General features: G+C 46.3%; 1 protein-coding gene across 12 annotated transcripts in view; it reads right to left on the bottom strand.

The window, feature by feature from the left end:
• Positions 1-1,069: 1,069 nt before the first annotated feature.
• LOC141174386 (uncharacterized) overlaps positions 1,070-20,780 on the bottom strand; it is a 242,361-nt gene continuing 222,650 nt past the window's right edge. For all 12 annotated transcript variants that reach the window (XM_073659284.1, XM_073659288.1, XM_073659286.1 and 9 more), the window contains 5 exons: positions 13,935-14,030; positions 13,782-13,832; positions 13,565-13,645; positions 12,939-12,966; positions 1,070-3,013 (listed from right to left, as the gene is read on the bottom strand). In XM_073659284.1, the coding sequence (XP_073515385.1) occupies positions 2,859-3,013; positions 12,939-12,966; positions 13,565-13,645; positions 13,782-13,832; positions 13,935-14,030 (411 nt within the window). In that variant the 3' untranslated portion in view covers positions 1,070-2,858. The remainder of the gene's footprint in view (positions 3,014-12,938; positions 12,967-13,564; positions 13,646-13,781; positions 13,833-13,934; positions 14,031-20,780) is intronic.

Here is a 20,780-nt window from a genome sequence, read left to right as displayed (position 1 = left end):
ACAATGTCTTCTTCATCTCTTCCACCCCCCTACAACACCACAACAGCTGCAGCTCTAGAATCAGTCACACTCCTCACACATTCCAAAGCTTGTACAATCAACTGCAACCCTAGCACACCAGCCTGACTAAAGAACTGAGGCAGGCTTCCAGGGTTGCTGAGCAGAGATGGAAAAGATCCCACTCCAATGAGCACTTCATCACACAAACAGTCCCTCACCAACTTCCAGTCCACACTCACTGCTGCAAAACAAGTCTACTATTCATCTCTTATATCCCCACTGTCTCACAACCCTAAACAGCTATTCAACACTTTTAATTCTCTCCTGCGTCACCCAGCACTTCCTCCCTCTCCTCTCATCTCAGCTGAAGACTGCCTCATTTTTCAAGCAGAAGATTAACAACATCACAGAAAGCTTTGGCTACAGTCCTCACAACCCCTCCTCATAACTACTGGGACCTCTTCCTCCAAAACCAACTTCTCTGCCATTACATAAGATAAACTTTCCTCGCTACTCTCCAGATCATATCTCACCACCTGTGCACTTGACCCAATCCCGTCCCACCTCATCTCAAACCTCACTACAGCCTTGATCACACCCATCCTTAAAAAGCCCTCCCTTGACCCATCCTCTTTGTCTACCTATCGCCCCATATCACTTCTCACATATGCCTCAAAACTACCTTCAACAGTATGTCCATCTTGAACTGTCCTCCCACCCACTTCTTGAAGATGTCTTCACAGTGTTCCATGGTATATATAATGCATTTTTTTTGTTTCATCTCTAAATTGGTATCACTAAAGCATGTTCCCTGCCCTTAGTAAAATATTTACAAGCCACCGTCTTCTATTTCGGCGACCCACAAGTTGTCTTCTGCTAGTTGTGACCGGCTGAATTGCTCCAGTGTTTGTTGGAGTGATCCAGAAGTCACTTTTCAATATAAGTCTATAAGAGCCAGAACAAGGCCAGAAGAAGCCTCTGACATACTTCCAGTGAGTGCTAATGACCATTAGCTCTGACTTCTGGCCAATTAAGATCTGCGGTCGCAAGATAGCGGAACGAGACACTCTTAAGGACCTTTTTTAATTTAATTGAAGCCTTCCATTGAAATATATTTTAATATAAGATAAATTATTATTCTAACAGCATTTTTTTAACATTCTGTAATTTTGGAAAAATACATAATTATGGTAGTCATATACAGCACGATGGAATACCAACAAATATCATGTTATAATTATAGCTAGAATTATCGTCAGTACGATTACGATGATAGCAAACTTGCATTTTTTTCGTATATAAGTGGTGAAAAAAAAATTCAGATATTCGTAAAAAAATTAAAATTAGCTTGAGTCGCCATTTTCCAAAGCCCATAACATTTTATTTTTAGGTCAATGGAGATGTGTGAGGGCTCATTTTTTGCATGGTAACCTGATGTTTTTACTGATTCTATTTTGGGGTATGTATAACGCTTTGATTGCTTCTTATTGCATATTTTTGTGAAATTGCGGCAACCAAAAACCAATTCTATCAATGGAAAAATGAAAAAGTTACGGGTCTCAGAAAATAGTGATGTTACTCATGTAAGAAAAATACTATTAAAAGAGATTCATGTTCCAAAAAATCCTGGCCCCTGATAAAAAAAAACAAACATACTGTGAGTTACTCATCCTCCACATGTCCAGTACTGATTCTCCAATGGGGAGGGCCAGTAAAGTACACTATGTTTTTTTAAAACTTTATTAAAGACTTGTAAGGCTATGTGCCCACGATGCAGAAATGCTCAGGATTTTTTCCTGAGCGTTTCTGCATCTCCCTGGCAGAGAAAAACGCATGCGGATTGTACATGCGGATTGTACATGCGGATTGTACATGCGTTTTCCTGCCAGGGACATGCGGAAATGGAGCGCTATTCACTTACATTTCCGCATGTGGGTTGACAAGTGCTTTCCAAGCGATTAGCATCACTTGGAAAGTGCTTGTGACAACTAGGTCACACTATATAAATCCATGCAAACTGCATGGATTTATATAGTGTGACCTGAGAGAGTGGTTAAAAATAAAAAAATAAATATATACTTACCTTCCGATGGCCCGCGCTGGCTTGTTTCGCTCGGTCCCGGCTGCCGGCAGCAGTGGATTGAAAGACCTGCTGACTTCAGCGTCGCGTGACCCGTCACATGACTCTGACGTCAGCGCAGGTACTTCAATCCACTGCAAAGTGCCGGGAAGCAAGTAGGAGCGCTGCGCGGGCCGCCGAAAGGTAAATATACATTTATTTTTTATTTTATTCTTTGTTTACAGATTTTTTAATGGTACCTGGGTGTGGATGAGACTCTCCTCTCCTCTACACCCGGGTACCATCCGCACATTAGAACGCTTGGATTACGCATCTACATATGCAGTGATGCGTAATCCATGCGGTCTAATGCAAGTCAATGGCGGCGAAGACGCAGCACTTCCGCAAAATAATTGGTAGTGCTGCGTTTTTTTCCGCAATGATAATGCACAGCACATGCGGATTATCATTGGGGAACATTGCTGCCCTTTTACCATGCGTTTTTAATGCGTTTCCGCAACTGCAAAAACGCTGCAGAAACGCATTAAAAACACATCGTGGGCACACATCCTAAAGATAGTTGGGGTCCCTGTTGAAGATTTTGTATTGGGGTCTACAAGCAACTTCCTGTAAGCTCCATTTTTGGTGTCACAAATGCAGCTTCAGTTTAATTCTTAATTACCTCTTAAAGATATCAAATTATTGACGATATTATATACTGATATATCAGTTATTGACAGTCATAATATATAGCGGTATAGTAAAATATTTAACTATATACAGCAGTACTACTGCTCTATTACAGATTGAAGAAATGTGCATGTCGAAGTATAGGTTCTGCTTTTGTGTTGCTGGCATCTCCTTCACTTTTGTTGGTTACTTGGTCTTCGAATAAAGGTTTTGTTATTGGCACGACTTTAACTAAGTGCTGCATCCAACGCTGATAATCAGAACCTGAAGAAAACAAAGACAAGTAGTGTAATTTCACAAATATAATGAAGGTGCAGATCCTTCAAAGTCCAACAGCAAAGTATAAGCCTTCGAGAGAATTAAGGGGTAGCACCAAGTTTGCAAGTTATGCTCAATCTGTAGGAAAGGGGATTATATGCCTCCTTCCTGGAGATAGGTTGAGAACCTTACGGTTAACTCCTTTAACCTATTTATGACTGAGCGATCTTTCAGTTTTTCCTCCCCCATCTTCCAAGAGCCAGAACTTTTCTATTTTTCCATCTACATGATAAAACATGGGATTGTTTTTATTCAGGAGAACTTGTAGTTTTGAATTATGCCATCGATTTTGCCATATAATATACTGAAAAGCAGAGAAAAAAAATCCAAACATGGTGAGATTGTGAAAAAAAAACCTCTATTCCACTATTGTTTTTTTTTTCTTCTGTTTTTTTTTGGGGGGGGGGGGTGTATTGTACTTGATAGCGTTGAGTGGGTTGTAAAAATGACCTGGAAACATGATTCTCCAGGTCAGAACAATTACAACTATATGTATACAGTATATATATATATATATATATATATATATATATATATATATATATATATTGTGGCAAGTTGACTCGCTCGGCTCTCCTGGAGGCAGACTCAGGACACACGTTCTCAGGTTTTCCTCTCTGCTGGTTTATTATCAGCCATAAACTCATGCAGGTTTCACAGGAAAAACAAACATGACCCCTCTGGATTAAACGAAAAAACAAAACAAAGTATAACTCAGTCCATAGATGAGCGGGTTCCGCCCGCACTCGGTAGCATAAACTGCACTGCTAAAGTCCATGTGAAAAGCTCTGCAGTTTCCACAATACTGTCTGGAGGCTTTCCTCTCCAGACCACACTCCACAGAAAAAAAAAAGGGACTGAGCTTTTACACATTGCTCAGCCACACCCTGAGGGGAGGTAGGGGGAATGGCGTCCCGCCCTCTTTGCCATTCCCATAAAACCGCACACCCTTTAACAGAGTAAGCCTACCAGCATATAACACGCTGGCAGAAAAATAAAGTAGGTCTTAGTTCACACAGGAGAACATCCTGAGTGACACATACCTCCTCTCACATATAAAACCAGTGACACTGTCACATATTCCCCCCCTCTGCCCAAAGCCGGGGGTTTGGGCACCTTCTGACACCAGGCAGGGAATCCTAGAGAGGGCATCTGCATTCCCATGTAACTTCCCGGGCCTATGCTCCACGTGAAAGTTAAACTCTTGAAGTCCTAGGAACCATCTAGTTACCCTGGCATTTTTACCCCTCTTCTCCCTCAACCTTCTCAACGGGGCATGGTCTGATACTAATCTAAACTTCCGGCCTAGTAGGTAATATTTCAGTGTATCCACGACCCATTTTATGGCTAAACACTCTTTCTCTACTATGGCGCAGTTCTTCTCGCAGGAGGACAGCTTTCGGCTTAGATAGAGAATGGGATGTTCTTCCCCATTTATCTCTTGGGAGAGTACAGCCCCTAGACCAACCTCTGAAGCGTCCGTCTGGACCACAAATTCTTTCTTGAAGTCTGGCGCGACCAGGACCGGCTGCTTGCACAATGTTAGCTTCAACTGTTGAAACGCAGTCTCCGTTTCTTCCGTCCATTTCACCATGGTTGATTTGGTGCCTTTTAGAAGATCCGTTAGTGGCGCAGCAATCATGGCGAAATTCGGGATAAACCGCCGGTAGTATCCTACCATTCCTAGGAATGCTCTCACCTGCTTCTTCGAGAGTGGTTGCGGCCAGGTTTGAATTGCCTCCACTTTCTTGATTTGCGGCTTTATTTCGCCTCTCCCAACAACATAGCCCAGGTACTTGGCCTCCTCCTTCCCGATGGCACACTTTCTTGGATTTATGGTAAATCCAGCCTTCCTTAGCGCGTCCAGAACCGCCTGTAGTTTAGGTAGGTGACTAGCCCAGTCTGGGCTAAAGACCACAATGTCGTCAAGGTAGGCTGCGGCATACTTCTTATGTGGGGCTAGGATCCGATCCATAGCCCTCTGGAAAGTGGCTGGGGCCCCCTGTAGTCTGAACGGCATCCACGTGTATTGAAAACACCCATCAGGTGTTGAGAAAGCCGTCTTCTCCTTAGCCATCTGGGACATGGGGATCTGCCAGTAGCTCTTCGTCAGGTCGAGAGTGGTGATGTACCTCGCCGGTCCAAGCCTCTCGATGAGTTCATCGACGCGGGGCATCGGGTACGCGTCACACTTGGATACCTCATTCAGCCGGCGGTAGTCATTACAAAACCTCCACTCTCCATTGGGTTTCGGCACGAGGACGATTGGGCTCGACCACCCACTCTTTGACTCCTCTATTACTCTGAGGTCTAACATCCTCTTCACTTCGGTCGAGATCACCTCCCGGCGTGCTTCCGGAATCCGATACGGCTTCAGATTCACTCGTACGTGCGGCTCTGTCAGCACATCATGCTCTACCACTTGAGTATGCCCCGGCAACTCTGAGAACAGCTCCCGATTCCGCTGTAGTAATTCTCGACACTGTTGCTTCTGGGCCGATGATAGAGTCTCTGCAATAGTGACCTCCTCCACCTTGCCTTATGGTGCGGCTCCCAGGCAAGGAGTTTCCACAGGTTCACGGTCCCGCCACGTCTTGAGCAAATTTACATGATATATTTGATGCGGCTTTCTTCGGCCAGGCTGGTGGACTTTATAATTAACCTCGCTGACTTTCTCCACCACCTCGTATGGACCTTGCCACTTGGCGAGGAACTTGCTCTCGATGGTAGGGATCAGCACCAAAACACGGTCCCCGGGCTGGAACTGTCTTAGTTTCGCCGACCGGTTATAGACCCTCGCCTGGGCTTCCTGCGCCTGGAGGAGGTGTTCCTTCACGATGGGCATCACCTTTGACATTCTCTCCTGTAACTGGGCGACATGTTCGATGATACTCCGGTGTGGTGTGACTTCAGCCTCCCAAGTTTCCTTGGCGATGTCTAGGAGACCTCTTGGATGCCGCCCATATAGGAGCTCAAATGGAGAGAAGCCAGTGGAGGCTTGAGGAACTTCTCTGACTGAGAAAAGCAGAAATGGGAGCAGGTAGTCCCAGTCTCACCCATCCTTTTCAATAACCTTCTTGAGCATCGCCTTTAAGGTCTTGTTGAAGTGTTCCACTAGGCCGTCCGTCTGTGGATGATAAACCGAGGTCCGAAGCAGAGTTATCTGAAGGACTCTGCAAAGCTTCTTCATCACCTTGCTCATGAAGGGGCTTCCTTGGTCTGTCAGAATCTCTTTTGGTAGACCTGTCCGAGCAAAAATATGGACCAGCTCTTGGGCTATACTTTTACTGGACATGTTCCTTAGGGGAACCGCTTCCGGATACCGAGTCGCATAGTCCATGATGACCAGGATATATTGGTGGCCCCGAGCTGATTTAACTAAGGGGCCCACGAGGTCCATGGCAATCCTCTCAAAGGGAACCTCTATCACAGGTAGTGGGACTAAGGGGCTACGGAAGTGGGAGAAGGGAGCGGTTATTTGGCAGGTGGGGCAGGACCTACAATAGTTTTGAACTTCTCGATAACACCCTGGCCAATAAAACCTTCTCAATATCCTCTCCTGAGTTTTCTCGACCCCTAGGTGTCCCCCCAGGACATGTGAATGGGCCATATCTAGCACCCGCCGTCTGTATGGCCCCGGCACTAACAGCTGTTCCACTATCTCACCGCCCCTCAGTTTGGCCACCCGATATAGCAACTCCCCCTGCACTGCAAAGTGGGGGAATCTGGTGTCGGCCCCCGGCTCTTCGGCAACCCCATTACATACAGTAACCTGGTCAAATGCCCCTTTTAAGGTCAGGTCTCGAACTTAAGCAGTCCCAAAGTTCTCTTTGGACATATCTAACGCAGGGAGGTCGGCCTCCTCGGTCACCGTCTCACCCTCATCCCCGACAAGGACGCACAGTGGGAACTCCTCCATCTGAGACTTCGTTGGGGGTTCTTCTTCAAGGACCTGGCTTTTCCCCATACTACTTAGTCCAGTTCCCTTCCCCCACAAGTCCCAAAATAAGGAAAAATCGCGGCCCAATATGACGGGATGTATCAGGTCCTTTACTACCCCGACTTCATGGGACTGGGCACCACAGTCTGTCCCCACTGTTACTGTGGCCACGGGATAGTCCTTGGCGTCACCATGGATGCACCGAACGCCCAGGGTTTTGGAAGGGATCAACTGATGGGGAAGGGATGCTCTGATCAAGGTCACCAGACTCCCGGAGCCCAACAGCCCAAGCACTTTTACTCCATTAATGGACACTGCACACGCCTGCGGCCCCCACGCTACAGGCTGGATAGGCATAATAGGAGACCCGTCTGCCTAGGCTGCAGTCCATGGGCTCAGGGGATATTTGACACCTGGCGGCTACATGTCCAGGGTTGTGACACCGCTAGCAAACTATATCTTTACCAACTGTTCAAAAGGCACCTTCAGTAGGAGTGGGACGCCCCCAGTGGTGGCTACTTTGAAGAACATAGAATATAAGACATATTTTCAGTTGTTTCACACTTTTTTGTTAAGTATATAATTCCACTTGTGTTAATTCATAGTTTTGATGCCTTCAGTGTGAATGTACAATTTTCATAGTCATGAAAATACAGAAATATCTTTAAATGAAAAGGTGTGTCCAAACTTTTGGCCTGTACTGTATATATTGTGACAGAGTGTCACTGAGACTTTTAGCATCAGTGATGTGAAAACATGGAAATTTTCTCCTGTACATTAAGTGCAGAGAGGGTTAAGGTTAATAGCCAGGAGTTACAGGGGCATGCTTACAGGTGGATGACTAAGTGCTGGGAGGAAGTCATCCACCCTATCTCCTCTCCAGGGCATGGTTTGGGGGCTATAAAGACCAGCCTTTGGACTCAGGAGGTGTTCAGTACCAGGAGATCAGCTCCAGAGAGAGAAGCTCGTGTCTGGTTGTGCTAAACTGAACCGTGTGTTTTTGCTAAATCCTGAGTGGCCGAACCCCGGCCGGTGCAAGGACTTTGCTGGACATTTTCTTACTTTGTTTTGCCGTTATGCCAGATTGGCTATATTTATTTTCATGAACTTTGCATTGGTTTATGCCGCATAATAAACCAACTGAAAATGTAAACAGGAAGCGTTCTGAATTTACATCCATGTGCAACCGATTGAGCGGATCTACCACAATATATATTTCATATTATTATTATTATATGAATAGAAGACAATAGATCTCACACATTTCCATTGATTGAAAAATAAAAAAGTGACAGGTCTTAGAAAGTCACAACATAAACCATTTTTTTTCCCATTACGAAGTTCTGAATTAATTATATATATACACAAGTGCTTCTAACTAAATTAGAAAATCATCAAAAAGTTAATTTATTTCAGTTTTTTAATGCAAAAAGTGAAACTCATATATTATATAGAGCCATTACAAACAGAGTGATCTATTTAAAGTGTTTATTTCTGTTAATGTTGATGATTATGGCTTACAGCCAATGAAAACACAAAAGTTATTATCTCAATAAATTAGAATAATTAACAAAAAACACCTGCAAAGGCTTCCGAAGCGTTTAAAAAGGTCCCTTAGTCTGTTTCAGTAAGCTCCACAATCAAGGGGAAGACTGCTGACTTGACAGATGTCCAGAAGGCAGTCATTGACACACTCCACAAGGAGGGTAAGCCACAAAAGGTCATTGCTAAAGAAGCTGACTGTTCACAGAGTGCAGTATCCAAGGATATTAATGGACAGTTGAGTGGAAGGAAAAAGTTTGGTAGAAAAAGGTGCATAAGCAACCGGGATATCTGCAGCCTTGAAAGGACTGTTAAGAAAAGGCTATTCAAAAATTTGGGGGAGATTCACAAGAAGTGGACTGCTGCTGGAGTCATTGCTTCAAGAGCCACCACACACAGACGTATTCAGGACATGGGCTACAAGTGTTGCATTCCTTGTGTCAAGCCGCTCATGACCAATAGACAACACCAGAAGCGTCTTACCTGGGCCAAGGAGAAAAAGACCTGGACTGTTGCTCAGTGGTCCAAGGTGTTGTTTTCAGATGAAAGTAAATTTTGTATTTCATTTGGAAATCAAGGTCCCAGAGTCTGGAGGAAGAGTGGAGAGGCCACAATCCAAGCTGCTTGAGGTCTAGTGTGAAGTTTCCACAATCAGTGATGATTTGGGGAGCCATGTCATCTGCTGGTGTAGGTCCACTGTCTTTTATCAAGACCAAAGTCAGCGCAGCCGTCTATCAGGACATTTTAGAGCACTTCATGCTTCCCTCCCTAGCTTTTTGGAGATGGAAATGTCATTCTCCAGCAGGACTTGGCCCCTGTCCACACTGCCAAAAGTACCAATACCTGGTTTACAAGCAACAGTATCACTGTGCTTGATTGGTTGCAAACTCGCCTGACCTTAACCCCATAGAGAATCTATTATAGAGAATCTATGGGGTATTATCAAAAGGAAGATGAGAGACACCAGACCCAACAATGCAGACGAGCTGAAGGCTGCTATCAAAGCAACCTGGGCTTCCATAATACCTCAGCAGGGCCACAGGCTGATCGCCTCCATGCAACGCCGCATTGATGCAGTAATTTATGTAAAAGGAGCCCGACCCAGTATTGAGTACATTTACTGAACATACATTTCAGTAGGACAACATTTCAGAATTTAAAAACATTTTTCAAGCTGTTGTTATAAAGTATTCTAATTTACTGAGATAATGACTTTTGTGTTTTCATTGGCTGTAAGCTATAATTATCAACATTAACAGAAATAAACACGTGAAATAGATCACTCTGTTTGTAATGACTCTATATAATATATGAGTTTCACTTTTTGTATTGAAGAACTGAAATAAATTAACTTTTTGATGATATTCTAATTTTGTAAGAAGTACTTGTATATAATTAAATTATATATAATATATATAAAATCATAAAATCAGTACTTCAGTAAAACAAAATTGGCTTGCATTGTCAATTTCTAAGACATGCAATTTTTTTTGTTATTTTTCTATAGAAGAAAATGTGTGAAGGCTTGTTTTTAAGTGGCAAGCTGTTGTTTTTTATTTATACCATTTTAGAGTACTTGGATGTTTTGATGACTTTGGTAGAATTTTTGGGGGAGATACAGTAACTGAAAAATGACAATTCTTGCGTTTAAATGTAGTGTTCCTTTCAGCACTTAATGTACATTTTTAGTAATTTTACAATTTGATAGATCAGACTTTTACAGACAAGGCAATACTAAATATATATTTTTTTGTTTTTTTCATTTCTTTATTTTTGAACTGAAAAAAAGGAGGTGACTTAAGATTTTATATATTTTTCATTTTTTTTTAAATTTAGTATTTTTATTTTATTTTTGGTCCCTATAGGACTTGAACTTGCCATCGTTTGTCCTATATACTGCTACAGTGGGTACGGAAAGTATTCAGACCCCTTTAAATTTTTCGCTCTTTGTTTCATTGCAGCCATTTGGTAAATTCTAAAAAGTTCATTTTTTTTCTCATTAAAGTACACTCTGCACCCCATCTTGACTGAAAAAAAGCAGAAATGTAGAAATTTTTGCAAATTTATTAAAAAAGAAAAACTGAAATATCATATGGTCATAAGTATTCAGACCCTTTGCTCAGTATTGAGTAGAAGCACCCTTTTGAGCTAGTACAGCCATGAGTCTTCTTGGGAATGATGCAACAAGTTTTTCACACCTGGATTTGGGGATCCTCTGCTATTCTTCCTTGCAGATCCTCTCCAGTTCCGTCAGATTGGATGGTGAACGTTGGTGGACAGCCATTTTCAGGTCTCTCCAGAGATGCTCAATTGGGTTTAGGTCAGGGCTCTGGCTGGGCCAGTCAAGAATGGTCACAGAGTTGTTCTGAAGCCACTCCTTTGTTATTTTAGCTATGTGCTAAGGGTCATTGTCTTGTTGGAAGGTGAACCTTCGGCCAAGTCTGAGGTCCAGAGCACTCTGGAAGAGGTTTTCATCCAGGATATCTCTGTTATTGGCCGCATTCATGTTTCCTTCAGTTGCAACCAGTTGTCCTGTCCCTTCAGCTGAAAAACACCCCCATAGCATGATGCTGCCACCACCATGTTTCACTGTTGGGATTGTATTGGGAAGATGATGAGCAGTGCCTGCTTTTCTCCACGCATACCGCTTAGAATTATCACCAAAAAGTTCTATCTTCGTCTCATCAGACCAGAGAATTTTATTTCTCATAGTCTGGGAGTCCTTCATGTGTTTTTGAGCAAACTCTATGCAGGCTTTCATATGTCTTCCACTGAGGAGAGGCTTCCGTCGAGCCACTCTGCCATAAAGGCCCGACTGGTGGAGGGCTGCAGTGATAGTTGACTTTGTGGAACTTTCTCCCATCTCCCTACTGCATCTCTGTAGCTTAGCCACAGTGATTTTGGGGTTCTTCTTTACCTCTCTCACCAAGGCTCTTCTCCCACAATTCCTCAGTTTGGCTGGACGGCCAGGTCTAGGAAGACTTCTGGTGGTCCCAAACTTCTTCGATTCAAGGATTATGGAGGCCACTGTGCTCTTAGGAACCTTGAGAAATGCAGAAATTCTTTTGTAACCTTGGCCAGATCTATTCCAAGAAAAGTGGAAGGAACTCACCAGACTGTGTTTAAATGCTTCTTTATTGTTTCTTCTTTAAAAACATCACAAGCTGGGGGGTATATGTCATGCTGTTCTTGACGACGGCCGTTTGACCCATTTAAGCACGTGTCAGCGCGAAACGGCCAGAATCAAGAACAGCATGACATATACCTCCCAGCTTGTGATGTTTTTAAAGAAGAAACAATAAAGAAGCATTTTAACACAGTCCGGTGAGTGCCTTCCACTTTTCTTGAACTATTCACAGTATTTTTTGTCTATGAATGGAAGCTTTTTATGCACCCAGGACTTGAAGGGATAGGTACTTAATCCTGCTATATGAAGGAGTGATTGGAGGCGTAGGTGCTGCTTTTCCTGTGGCTTATTCCAATTGAACACTTGGCCAGATCTATGCCTTGCCACAATTCTGTCTCTGAGCTCCTTGGGCAGTTCCTTTGAGCTCATGATTCTCATTTGTCCTGACATGCACTGTGACCTGTGAGGTCTTATATAGACAGGTGTGTGCCTTTCCAAATCACGTCCTATCAGTTTAATTAAACACAACTGGACTCCAATGAAGGAGTAGAACCATCTCAAGGAGGATCACAAGGAAATGGACAGCATGTGACTTAAATATGAGTGTCTGAGAAAAGGGTCTGAATACTTATGACCATGTGATATTTCAGTTTTTCTTTTTTAATAAATTTGCAAAAATTTCTACATTTCTGCTTTTTTCAGACATGATGGGGTGCAGAGTGTACTTTAATGAGAAAAAAATGAACTTTTTAGAATTTACCAAATGGCTGCAAAGAAACAAAGAGTGAAAGATTTAAAGGGGTCTGAATATTTTCCGTACCCACTGTACATTACAGATTTGCAGCCGGGCTTCATGCGGCCGGGCAACAATGGGTGCCTTCAGTAAGGGTGATTTAAACTTTTAGATTTTTTCTAACATTTTTTTTTATACTTTTTTGTATTTTTAATTTATTTTTTTGTCCTCTTATGGGCCTTGGATATACTGCTATACTACAGTTTTGTGGCTGGGTTTCATGGGAGGACCAATATGGAAGCTACGAGGGCCTTCAGTAGGGCCACAATTACCATGGCAACTCATCAGTGCCCCGTAATAGCATTTTGGGGGCTGATGGGAGCTTGTGCACGCAAGCACCTGCAACCCAGCCCCATACATCCCCTCAGCCCATATACCGTATATATTTATGTTACAAATATATATTTAGATATTTATGGTCACAAATGGGTTATTGTGATGATGATAATGGCTTACTCTTCAAACTCACCAGATGAAGCATAAGTGGATGATTTAACCTAAAAAAAAAAAATCAACAGTTAGACAGAAAAATACAGACGAAAAATCTGCTGTGTACGTAACCCGTGAGATCAAACCTTTAGGTTTATTCCAAACACAATGGGGTAGATTTATGAAACTGAAAGTAAATCTATCCTTGTTGTCCATAGCAACCAATCACAGTGCAGCTTTCATTTCACTAGAGCTGTTTCAAAGATGAAAGCTGGGCCCTGATTGGTCACTATGGGCAACACAGACACTTTCTCTTTCAGTTTAGATAGATGAGGCCTAGTGTTTTTACGGGATATTTTTCTTGTATTTTTTTTAGCCATTTTTTGGTAGCAAAAATGCTGCTGTCGGATGTTGACTGTGAATCAATGGGCAAATATTAAATGCACTGCCACACTTTTGAGTTTGAGTGCTATAGGGCAGACAAATAATCCACATAAACAATTGATGTTTTTTTTAAGAAAAAAAAAGTTTGCAAAGAAAGAAACTTAAAAAGAGTAGTAAGACTGCCGGGACGGTCAGCAAAACCATATTCACAGCAATTTTTTTTTTACCAAAATCGCAAAAAAATGGTGGTGTTTTTTTTGGCCACAAAATGTGAGCACTTACATCATCTGTAGAGGATAAATTAGGAATTCTTGGTGGTATAGGCGGAGGATTTTGGTCACTGTACATATTATAGATCTCCTCCTGTAATATAACAATGGTGGGATGAAAAGAAAAACATAGAAAACTGTAGTTACCCTTATTACCCAATGATATTAATTTGCTCCACCATGCCCCTAACTCATCACACAGCCCAGACGCCCCGTCATATAATACTTACAAGGGACGGGACCACAGCAATCAGATACAATTCCTTCGTGTTAAAGGGGATCTGTAAGATATTCAGGGTCAGTGGAAACAAATCCGTAATAGTCAGGCTCTGATAACTGTACTGTTATCTCATAGGCTTTTTTATCATTCAATTGCTACTTACCGAATTTTCACCGATTAGAATAGGGATTGTCCACAGCTCGGTTGGCTCGACGGGAGCATTTTCATTTGTTGGTTCTGCTTGTACATTACCAGGCATCTGCATGACATATTGATGACGATGATTTAAACAGGTAAGATATGGTTCTCTCTTTATTACATTTCATTCCTCTCCCTCCTCCACCCATTTTGTTTTCATCATGAGATACCCCTTTAAAGCATATGTTCACATTTGAGCATAGTTTTCTAGGTCAGATTTTGAATTCTACATAGATAAATCTGAAATACTGTACTGATCCTGAGTTACCTCCTCTATTATATCCAGAGCTGCACTCACTATTCTGCTGGTGCACTCACTGTGTACATACAATACATTACTTATCCTGTACTGATCCTGAGTTACATCCTGTATTATACCCCAGAGCTGCACTCACTATTCTGCTGGTGCACTCACTGTATATATACAATACATTACTTATCCTGTACTGATCCTGAGTTACATCCTATATTATACTCCAGAGCGGCACTCACTATTCTGCTGGTACAGTCACTGTGTACATGACGCGCCCAGGTGATTGGGACGACTCGGCGCCCGGGCCTTGTTGTTGGTTTTGGGGGATGCCGCGGTGGCCGGCTCCTGGGGCCGTACCCTGGGGTCACTCTTAAAAGCAAGGAATAATGGGGGAAAGGTGTATGGGAAAGGGGAATGTTCGTGACGCCACCCGTGGTGTCTGGTGAGGTTCACCTGCCCTGCTACAGTCCTCTGAGGCCGGCGGTCAGGCAGCTTAGTTGGTGCAGCTCCCCACAGGTGGAGCAGGGCCCCAGGGCAGCGTAGGAAAAGGGATGCAGGACAGAGGGGACCCAGCCGGGTCAGAAGAAGAATAGGCACACTCACAACAGTTCACTTCAGTACCTTTACTGGTGGTGTTTCAGGCACGATCCAGGGCACTGTAGGGTGAAGGGTGCATTTCAGGACTCTCCCCAGTGAGCGGGTGTGGGGCCTCCTGTTTCTTGCCTTTTCCTGATAAGTTTATGACCTGCCTGGAGCTAGGCCTAACTTTGTCTCTGTCTTGCACCGGCTGACCTGGTGGTAGGGCCTTCTGTTGGAGATCACACTCCCTGGTCTCTTGGGCCTCTGTGATTCCTGACCCTGGTATTACAGTCAGCTTTTGGTGTTCCTGGGACATATAGTTCGCCAGGGGTTCCGGATGTTTCTGCTGGTCCTAGAGATCCTTGCAGACACAGACCCGGTGTCCGGTATATGGTCTTGGGGTGAGCTGGCTAAGCTCCTCTTCCCCCTATGTAGCTCGCTTACTCCACTTGCCTTCGGCCGCGCTCGGGTTCCTCACTAGGCTTCACACTGGCAGTAGGCCTCGCTACTCTTCACCGCTCTTATGGCGTCGGCACGCCTTGGGCTCACTAACCTGAGCTCAATGAGTCTGGGCTGGACTTACAACCTCTCTGGCTGCAGCAGACTGACTTTAGACTGTGGGAAGGGAAGGTGGAGCTAGGCAGTTCAGTCTAGTCTGGAGTCTACAGCCTGGAGTATGCAGTCTGGAGTCCACAGAGAGTGAAGTCTGTGAAAAAGTTAGCCTGCTGCAGCCAGAGAGGTTGGCAGTCCAGCCCAGACTCATTGAGCTCAGGTTAGTGAGCCTAAGGCGTGCCGACGCCGTAAGAGCGGTGAAAAGTAGCGAGGCCTACTGCCAGTGTGAAGCCTAGTGAGGGCCCTGAGCGTGGCCGAAGGCAAGTGGAGTAAGCGAGCTACATAGGGGCAGAGGAGCTTAACCAGCTCACCCCACAACCATTTAACGGACACCAGGTCTGCGTCTGCAGGGATCCCTAAGGCCCAACAGAAACAACCGGAACCCCTGGCGAACTATATGTCCCAGGAACACCAAAAGCTGACCGTTATACCAGGGTCAGGAGTCACGGAGGCCCAAGAGACCGGAGAGTGTGATCTCCAACAGAAGGCCCTACCACCAGGTCAGCCGGTGCAAGACAGAGACCAAGTTAGGCCTAGCTCCAGGCAGGTCATAAACTTATCAGGAAAAGGCAAGAAACAGGAGGCCCCACACCCGCTCACTGGGGAGAGTCCTGATATGCACCCTTCACCCTACAGTGCCCTGGATCGTGCCTGAAATACCACCAGTAAAGGTACTGTAGTGAACTCCGGTGTGCGTGCATATTCTTCTACCCTTCCTCTGACCCGGTTGAGTCCCCTCTGTCCTGCATTCCCTCTCCTACACTGCCCTGAGGCCCCGCTCCACCTGTGGGGAGCCGCAGCAACTAAGCTGCCTGAATACCGGCCTCAGAGGACTGCCGCAGCGCTGGTGATCCTCACCAGACACCACAGGTGGCGTCACGAACATTTCCTATCCCATATAACTTTCCCTATTCTTTTTAAGAGTGACCCCCAGGGTACGGGCCTGGGAGCCGACCACCGCGACATCCCCCAAAACTGACAGCAAGGCCCGGGCGCTGAGTAGTCGTTCCCCATCCCCTGGGCGCATCATCTCTTCCTGGCGTTACGAACAGGATTCCATGCCCGCTGCAACGACGGAGTGTTGTGCCCGTTGCCACCGGGTACTGTGTGCCTTTAATCAGAACTGTTTACTTAACTGTGGCAAAGATCGCCGCCATTGTTGTGCCGCCGAGCGGGAAAAAGGGCGAAACCGCGGGAAACTGAGAGGCGTACCTGCTGAAGCGCGCGAAGCCCTGGACACGCCCCACGCCTCGACGTCAAACCAGGAAGTGCCAGGTCCTGGAAGGAGCCCCAGTGAGCGCTCTGACGTAGGACGCAAGCGACGCAAGGTCCTGAAGGAAGACCGTCACCTGCGGAGCTGCGGCCTACCGGAAGAAAAGAAAAGAAGGTAGGCCACGGTTCGCTAGGGGGGTGCCAAAATGTCCGAGGAACAGCACAACGCCGGAGTACCGGTTAACGACCCTGATGGTCAACCCGCGCTCGGCACCGAGCAGGCCAGAGCAGCCGCTCCACCAGCAGGGCTTGTAACCCGTCATACCCATGGCCCTACCGTACATCCCTGGAGCGAAGTGGCTCCCCCAGTACAGCGGAAAACCAGATACCCTGTCTGGATTCAAAAGGAAAATATGCGGTATACTGGACATGTACTCTATGACATGCAAGCAAAGAGCCGCTGTTGTATTGGGACAATTGACTGGTGCTGCGGAGCAAGAAGTAGAAACCTGGTCGGCAGCAGACCCGGAGTCAGTGTCCTCAATCTTTAAAAAGTTACAGACTGTCTTTGAGGATCGTACTGAGACAGACCTCCGGATGAGGTTCTACAACTGCTCTCAGCAACCGGAGGACAGTGTTCGGGACTATGCCTGGCGTTTACAAGGGGCCCTGCGATCTCTGAAACAGGTTAGTCCAACCAGCACCAATAATGAATATAGAATGCTGAAGGAACAGTTTATCCGGGGACTTAGGTCTCAAGAGGAGAGCAGGACTGTGCGTTGGTGGTCCCTGGATCATCCAGATGCCACCTTTGACACCCTTAAGGACATGGCTATAAAAGGACTGTAGCCCCTGGAAACAGTTGCTACCCAGTGTTACCAGGGTGGGGCCACCCCAGTGCCCGCAGCGTCCACCTTTTCCCCGGTGGTTGCTGAAGCCAAGGTGCAAGCAACGTCCCTTAGTGAGCTGGACAGCCTGCGCTCTGAAGTGCGTCAGTTGAGCAAAACCCTGACCACTGTACTGAGTGCCCTGCAGCTGCGGACGGAGCCCGAGGCAGAAGGAAGGATCCTGCTAGCCGACAGCCCTGAGGATGTCCCCTGGATGAGAAGGAGGAGGAGGACAACGCCACCCCCTGGGAGGACCAGCGACCAACGCCGCCCGCCGAAGGACCCTGTCTGCCACCGCTGCCACAAGACAGGTCACGCCATCCGGAGCTGTCCTTTAAACGAGCAAACCCTGGGGCTGAGGGCCGGCACCCAGGAGTAGACCCCTCAGGCCCATCAAACTGGCACTGCAGGTTCATGGGAGGAAGACCTCTTCTGTTCATCGTGCTTGACGGCCTCGCGACACCTGCCCTTCTGGACACAGGATCTCAGGTAACCATCATGCCTGATGTCCTCTACAAAAGGTTCTGGTCAATAGACGAACTTCACCCACCAGATCCAATTCTTTCCGTGTATGCCTCAAACGGCCTCCCCCTTAACCTGGCAGTAAAGGTGGGAAGAGTGGAACTGAAGGACCAGGGACTAATTGTAGTAGAGACTAATCTTGATGATACAGACTTGTATATGGTACTTGGCACAAATATTGTTAGTAACTATTTGGGAGAAGTGGTGTTCTTGCTCCAACAGATAGCTGACACTGCCAGACCAGGGCAGAGAAGGGCGCTCCAGAAAGAGATCCGAGCCCTTATGTACCAGCAACAGGTAAAGTTAACAGGCGGTGAAATTGGTAATGTACAGGTGACAGACCCGGTACCCATTGTGATTCCCCCGATGAGTGAAATGCTGATTTGGTGTAGAGCAGCAATAGGTCTCAAAGGACGGAGCTACCAGGCGGTAGTAGAGCCCCTTAGCTCAGAGCATAGACCTACACTCTTAACTGCCAGAGGGGTAGTGGATGTACGCAATGGGAGGGTGCCCGTACGCCTCCTTAACTATGGGGAGGACGAGGTTAGATTACCACGCTACGCCACTGTTGCCAAACTGTACACAGTAAATAACAACTCCATACACACGTCCTTAACCTCACCAGACGAAGTAGAGGATAATGACTCGGCAACCCAGGTGGAGGATTGGTGTTAACAGCTCCATGTTGGGACAGACACCACTCCTGCCCATCAGAAGCACGGTGTACACCGGGTGGTTCAGGAATACGTGCAGGTATTCAGTAAGCACCCACTTGACTTTGGGAGGATTAAGGGGGTACAACACCATATCCCCACAGGTGACCATCCACCCATCAAAGAACGTTACAGGCCTATACCACCAGCACACTACCAGAAGGCGAAGGAGATGTTGCACGACATGAAGAAGATTGGGGTAGCAAGGGATAGTTTTATTCCCTGGGCAGCTCCCCTAGTTCTAGTCATGAAAAAGGACGGAAGCATGAGAATTTGTGTAGATTACAGACAAGTAAATCGTATTACACATAAAGATGCATACCCTTTACCACATATAGAGGAATCCCTGGCTGCCTTAAAGTCTGCAAATTACTTCTCCACCCTTGACCTCACTAGTGGGTACTGGCAAGTAGCTGTTGCTGAGGAGGATCGGGAGAAGACGGCCTTCACCACCCCGATGGGACTCTGCGAGTTCAATAGTATGCCGTTTGGACTCTGCAACGCCCCCGGAACGTTCCAGAGATTGATGGAGTGCTGCCTGGGACACCACAACTTTGAGACTGTACTACTATACCTGGACGACGTGATAGTGTACTCCAAAACGTATGAGGACCACTTGAAGCACCTGGCGGAGGTATTTGAGTCGCTGTCCCAGTATGGGATGAAGCTGAAGCCCTCAAAGTGCCACCTGCTCAAGCGAAAGGTACAGTACCTGGGGCACATCGTTAGTCAAGAGGGAGTAGCACCAGACCTGGAGAAGGTCACTGCCATCCAGAAATGGCCGGAGCCGAAGAGCCTCAAGGAGGTACGTCAGTTCCTGGGACTAGTCGGGTATTACCGGAGGTTTGTGAAGGACTATACCAAGAAAGCAGCCCCTTTGCAAGATCTCCTGGTAGGACAGTCTGGGAGAGGCAGAAACCCCCGTTCCAATGGGGTAAGGAACAAGCTGAATCCTTTAAGGTGATGAAGGAGATCCTGACCGGCGAAGAGATCCTAGCCTACCCTGACTATAGCCAACTGATCCTGCTGTACACTGATGCCAGCAACGAAGGATTAGGAGCTGTACTAAGTCAGAAGCAGAATGGCCGAGAAAAGGTGATCGCCTATGCAAGCAGGAAGCTCCGCCCGATCGAGAGGAACCCAGAGAACTATAGCAGCTTCAAGTTGGAGTTCCTGGCCCTGGTCTGGGCCATCACCGAGCGGTTCAAGCACTACCTAGCCTCCAGTAAATTCACTGCCTTCACTGATAACAACCCCTTGACTCATCTAGAAACAGCCAAGTTAGGAGCCATTGAACAACGATGGATGGCTCGGCTGTCAAGCTACCAATTCACTATTAAGTACCGGGCGGGCCGCAAGAACGCCAACGCCGATGCCCTGTCCAGGATGCCTCACCAGTAGGACACTGAAGAAGTGGGTGACTTGGAGGAGACTGAGCTATCTGCCTTCCACCGTAATGGAGTGGTCCTCGAGCAAAGAGCCTCCTGGAGGCATCGCGGTAAGACGTTAAATCCCCTGCCTTACCACAGCTGGAAGGAGACCCAGGACAGAGACCCGGTTGTCAGCCATATCAAAGAGCTGATAACCCAGGAAGGTTCCTCCCTGGAGAATGACGCGTCTCTACAAGCCAAGTAGCTGTGGAATGAGAAGAGCCGGCTGTTCATCTGTGGCGCCCCTGAGGGTTCGGTCGCCACAGAGGTATTGCATCTCATCCAGAGGTGTGTTACCTCACACTCAGGTAAGGAAGGAGTATGGCTCAGGGTCCTAACACCAGCATTCACTACACCACATTTCCGGGGGACAGGGTGAGATTGCTCCTACGGGAGAGCACAGTCCCTGATCCCTGGCTGGAGTGGGGGGAACCACCTAGAGAGGGGGAACCATGTAGTGGATGGGGTGGGGGAAGTAGATCCTGGGAGCACTTGGGTAGGAGCAGTATAAAATAGGGACACCATCTTAGATCAGAGAGAGTTCATAGAGTTCAGTCAGAGGAGGAGTAGTGAAGGAGCAGAGGCTCTGTATGAGCTCTGCTC

The sequence above is a fragment of the Phyllobates terribilis genome, unplaced genomic scaffold, assembly GCF_046119375.1.
Source record: "Phyllobates terribilis strain yellow unplaced genomic scaffold, ASM4611937v1 Scaffold_13__5_contigs__length_258822181, whole genome shotgun sequence".
Classification (NCBI taxonomy): domain Eukaryota; kingdom Metazoa; phylum Chordata; class Amphibia; order Anura; family Dendrobatidae; genus Phyllobates; species Phyllobates terribilis.
The sequence above is the reverse complement of the archived record's forward strand: the minus strand, read 5'-3'. Positions and strand labels throughout refer to the sequence as shown.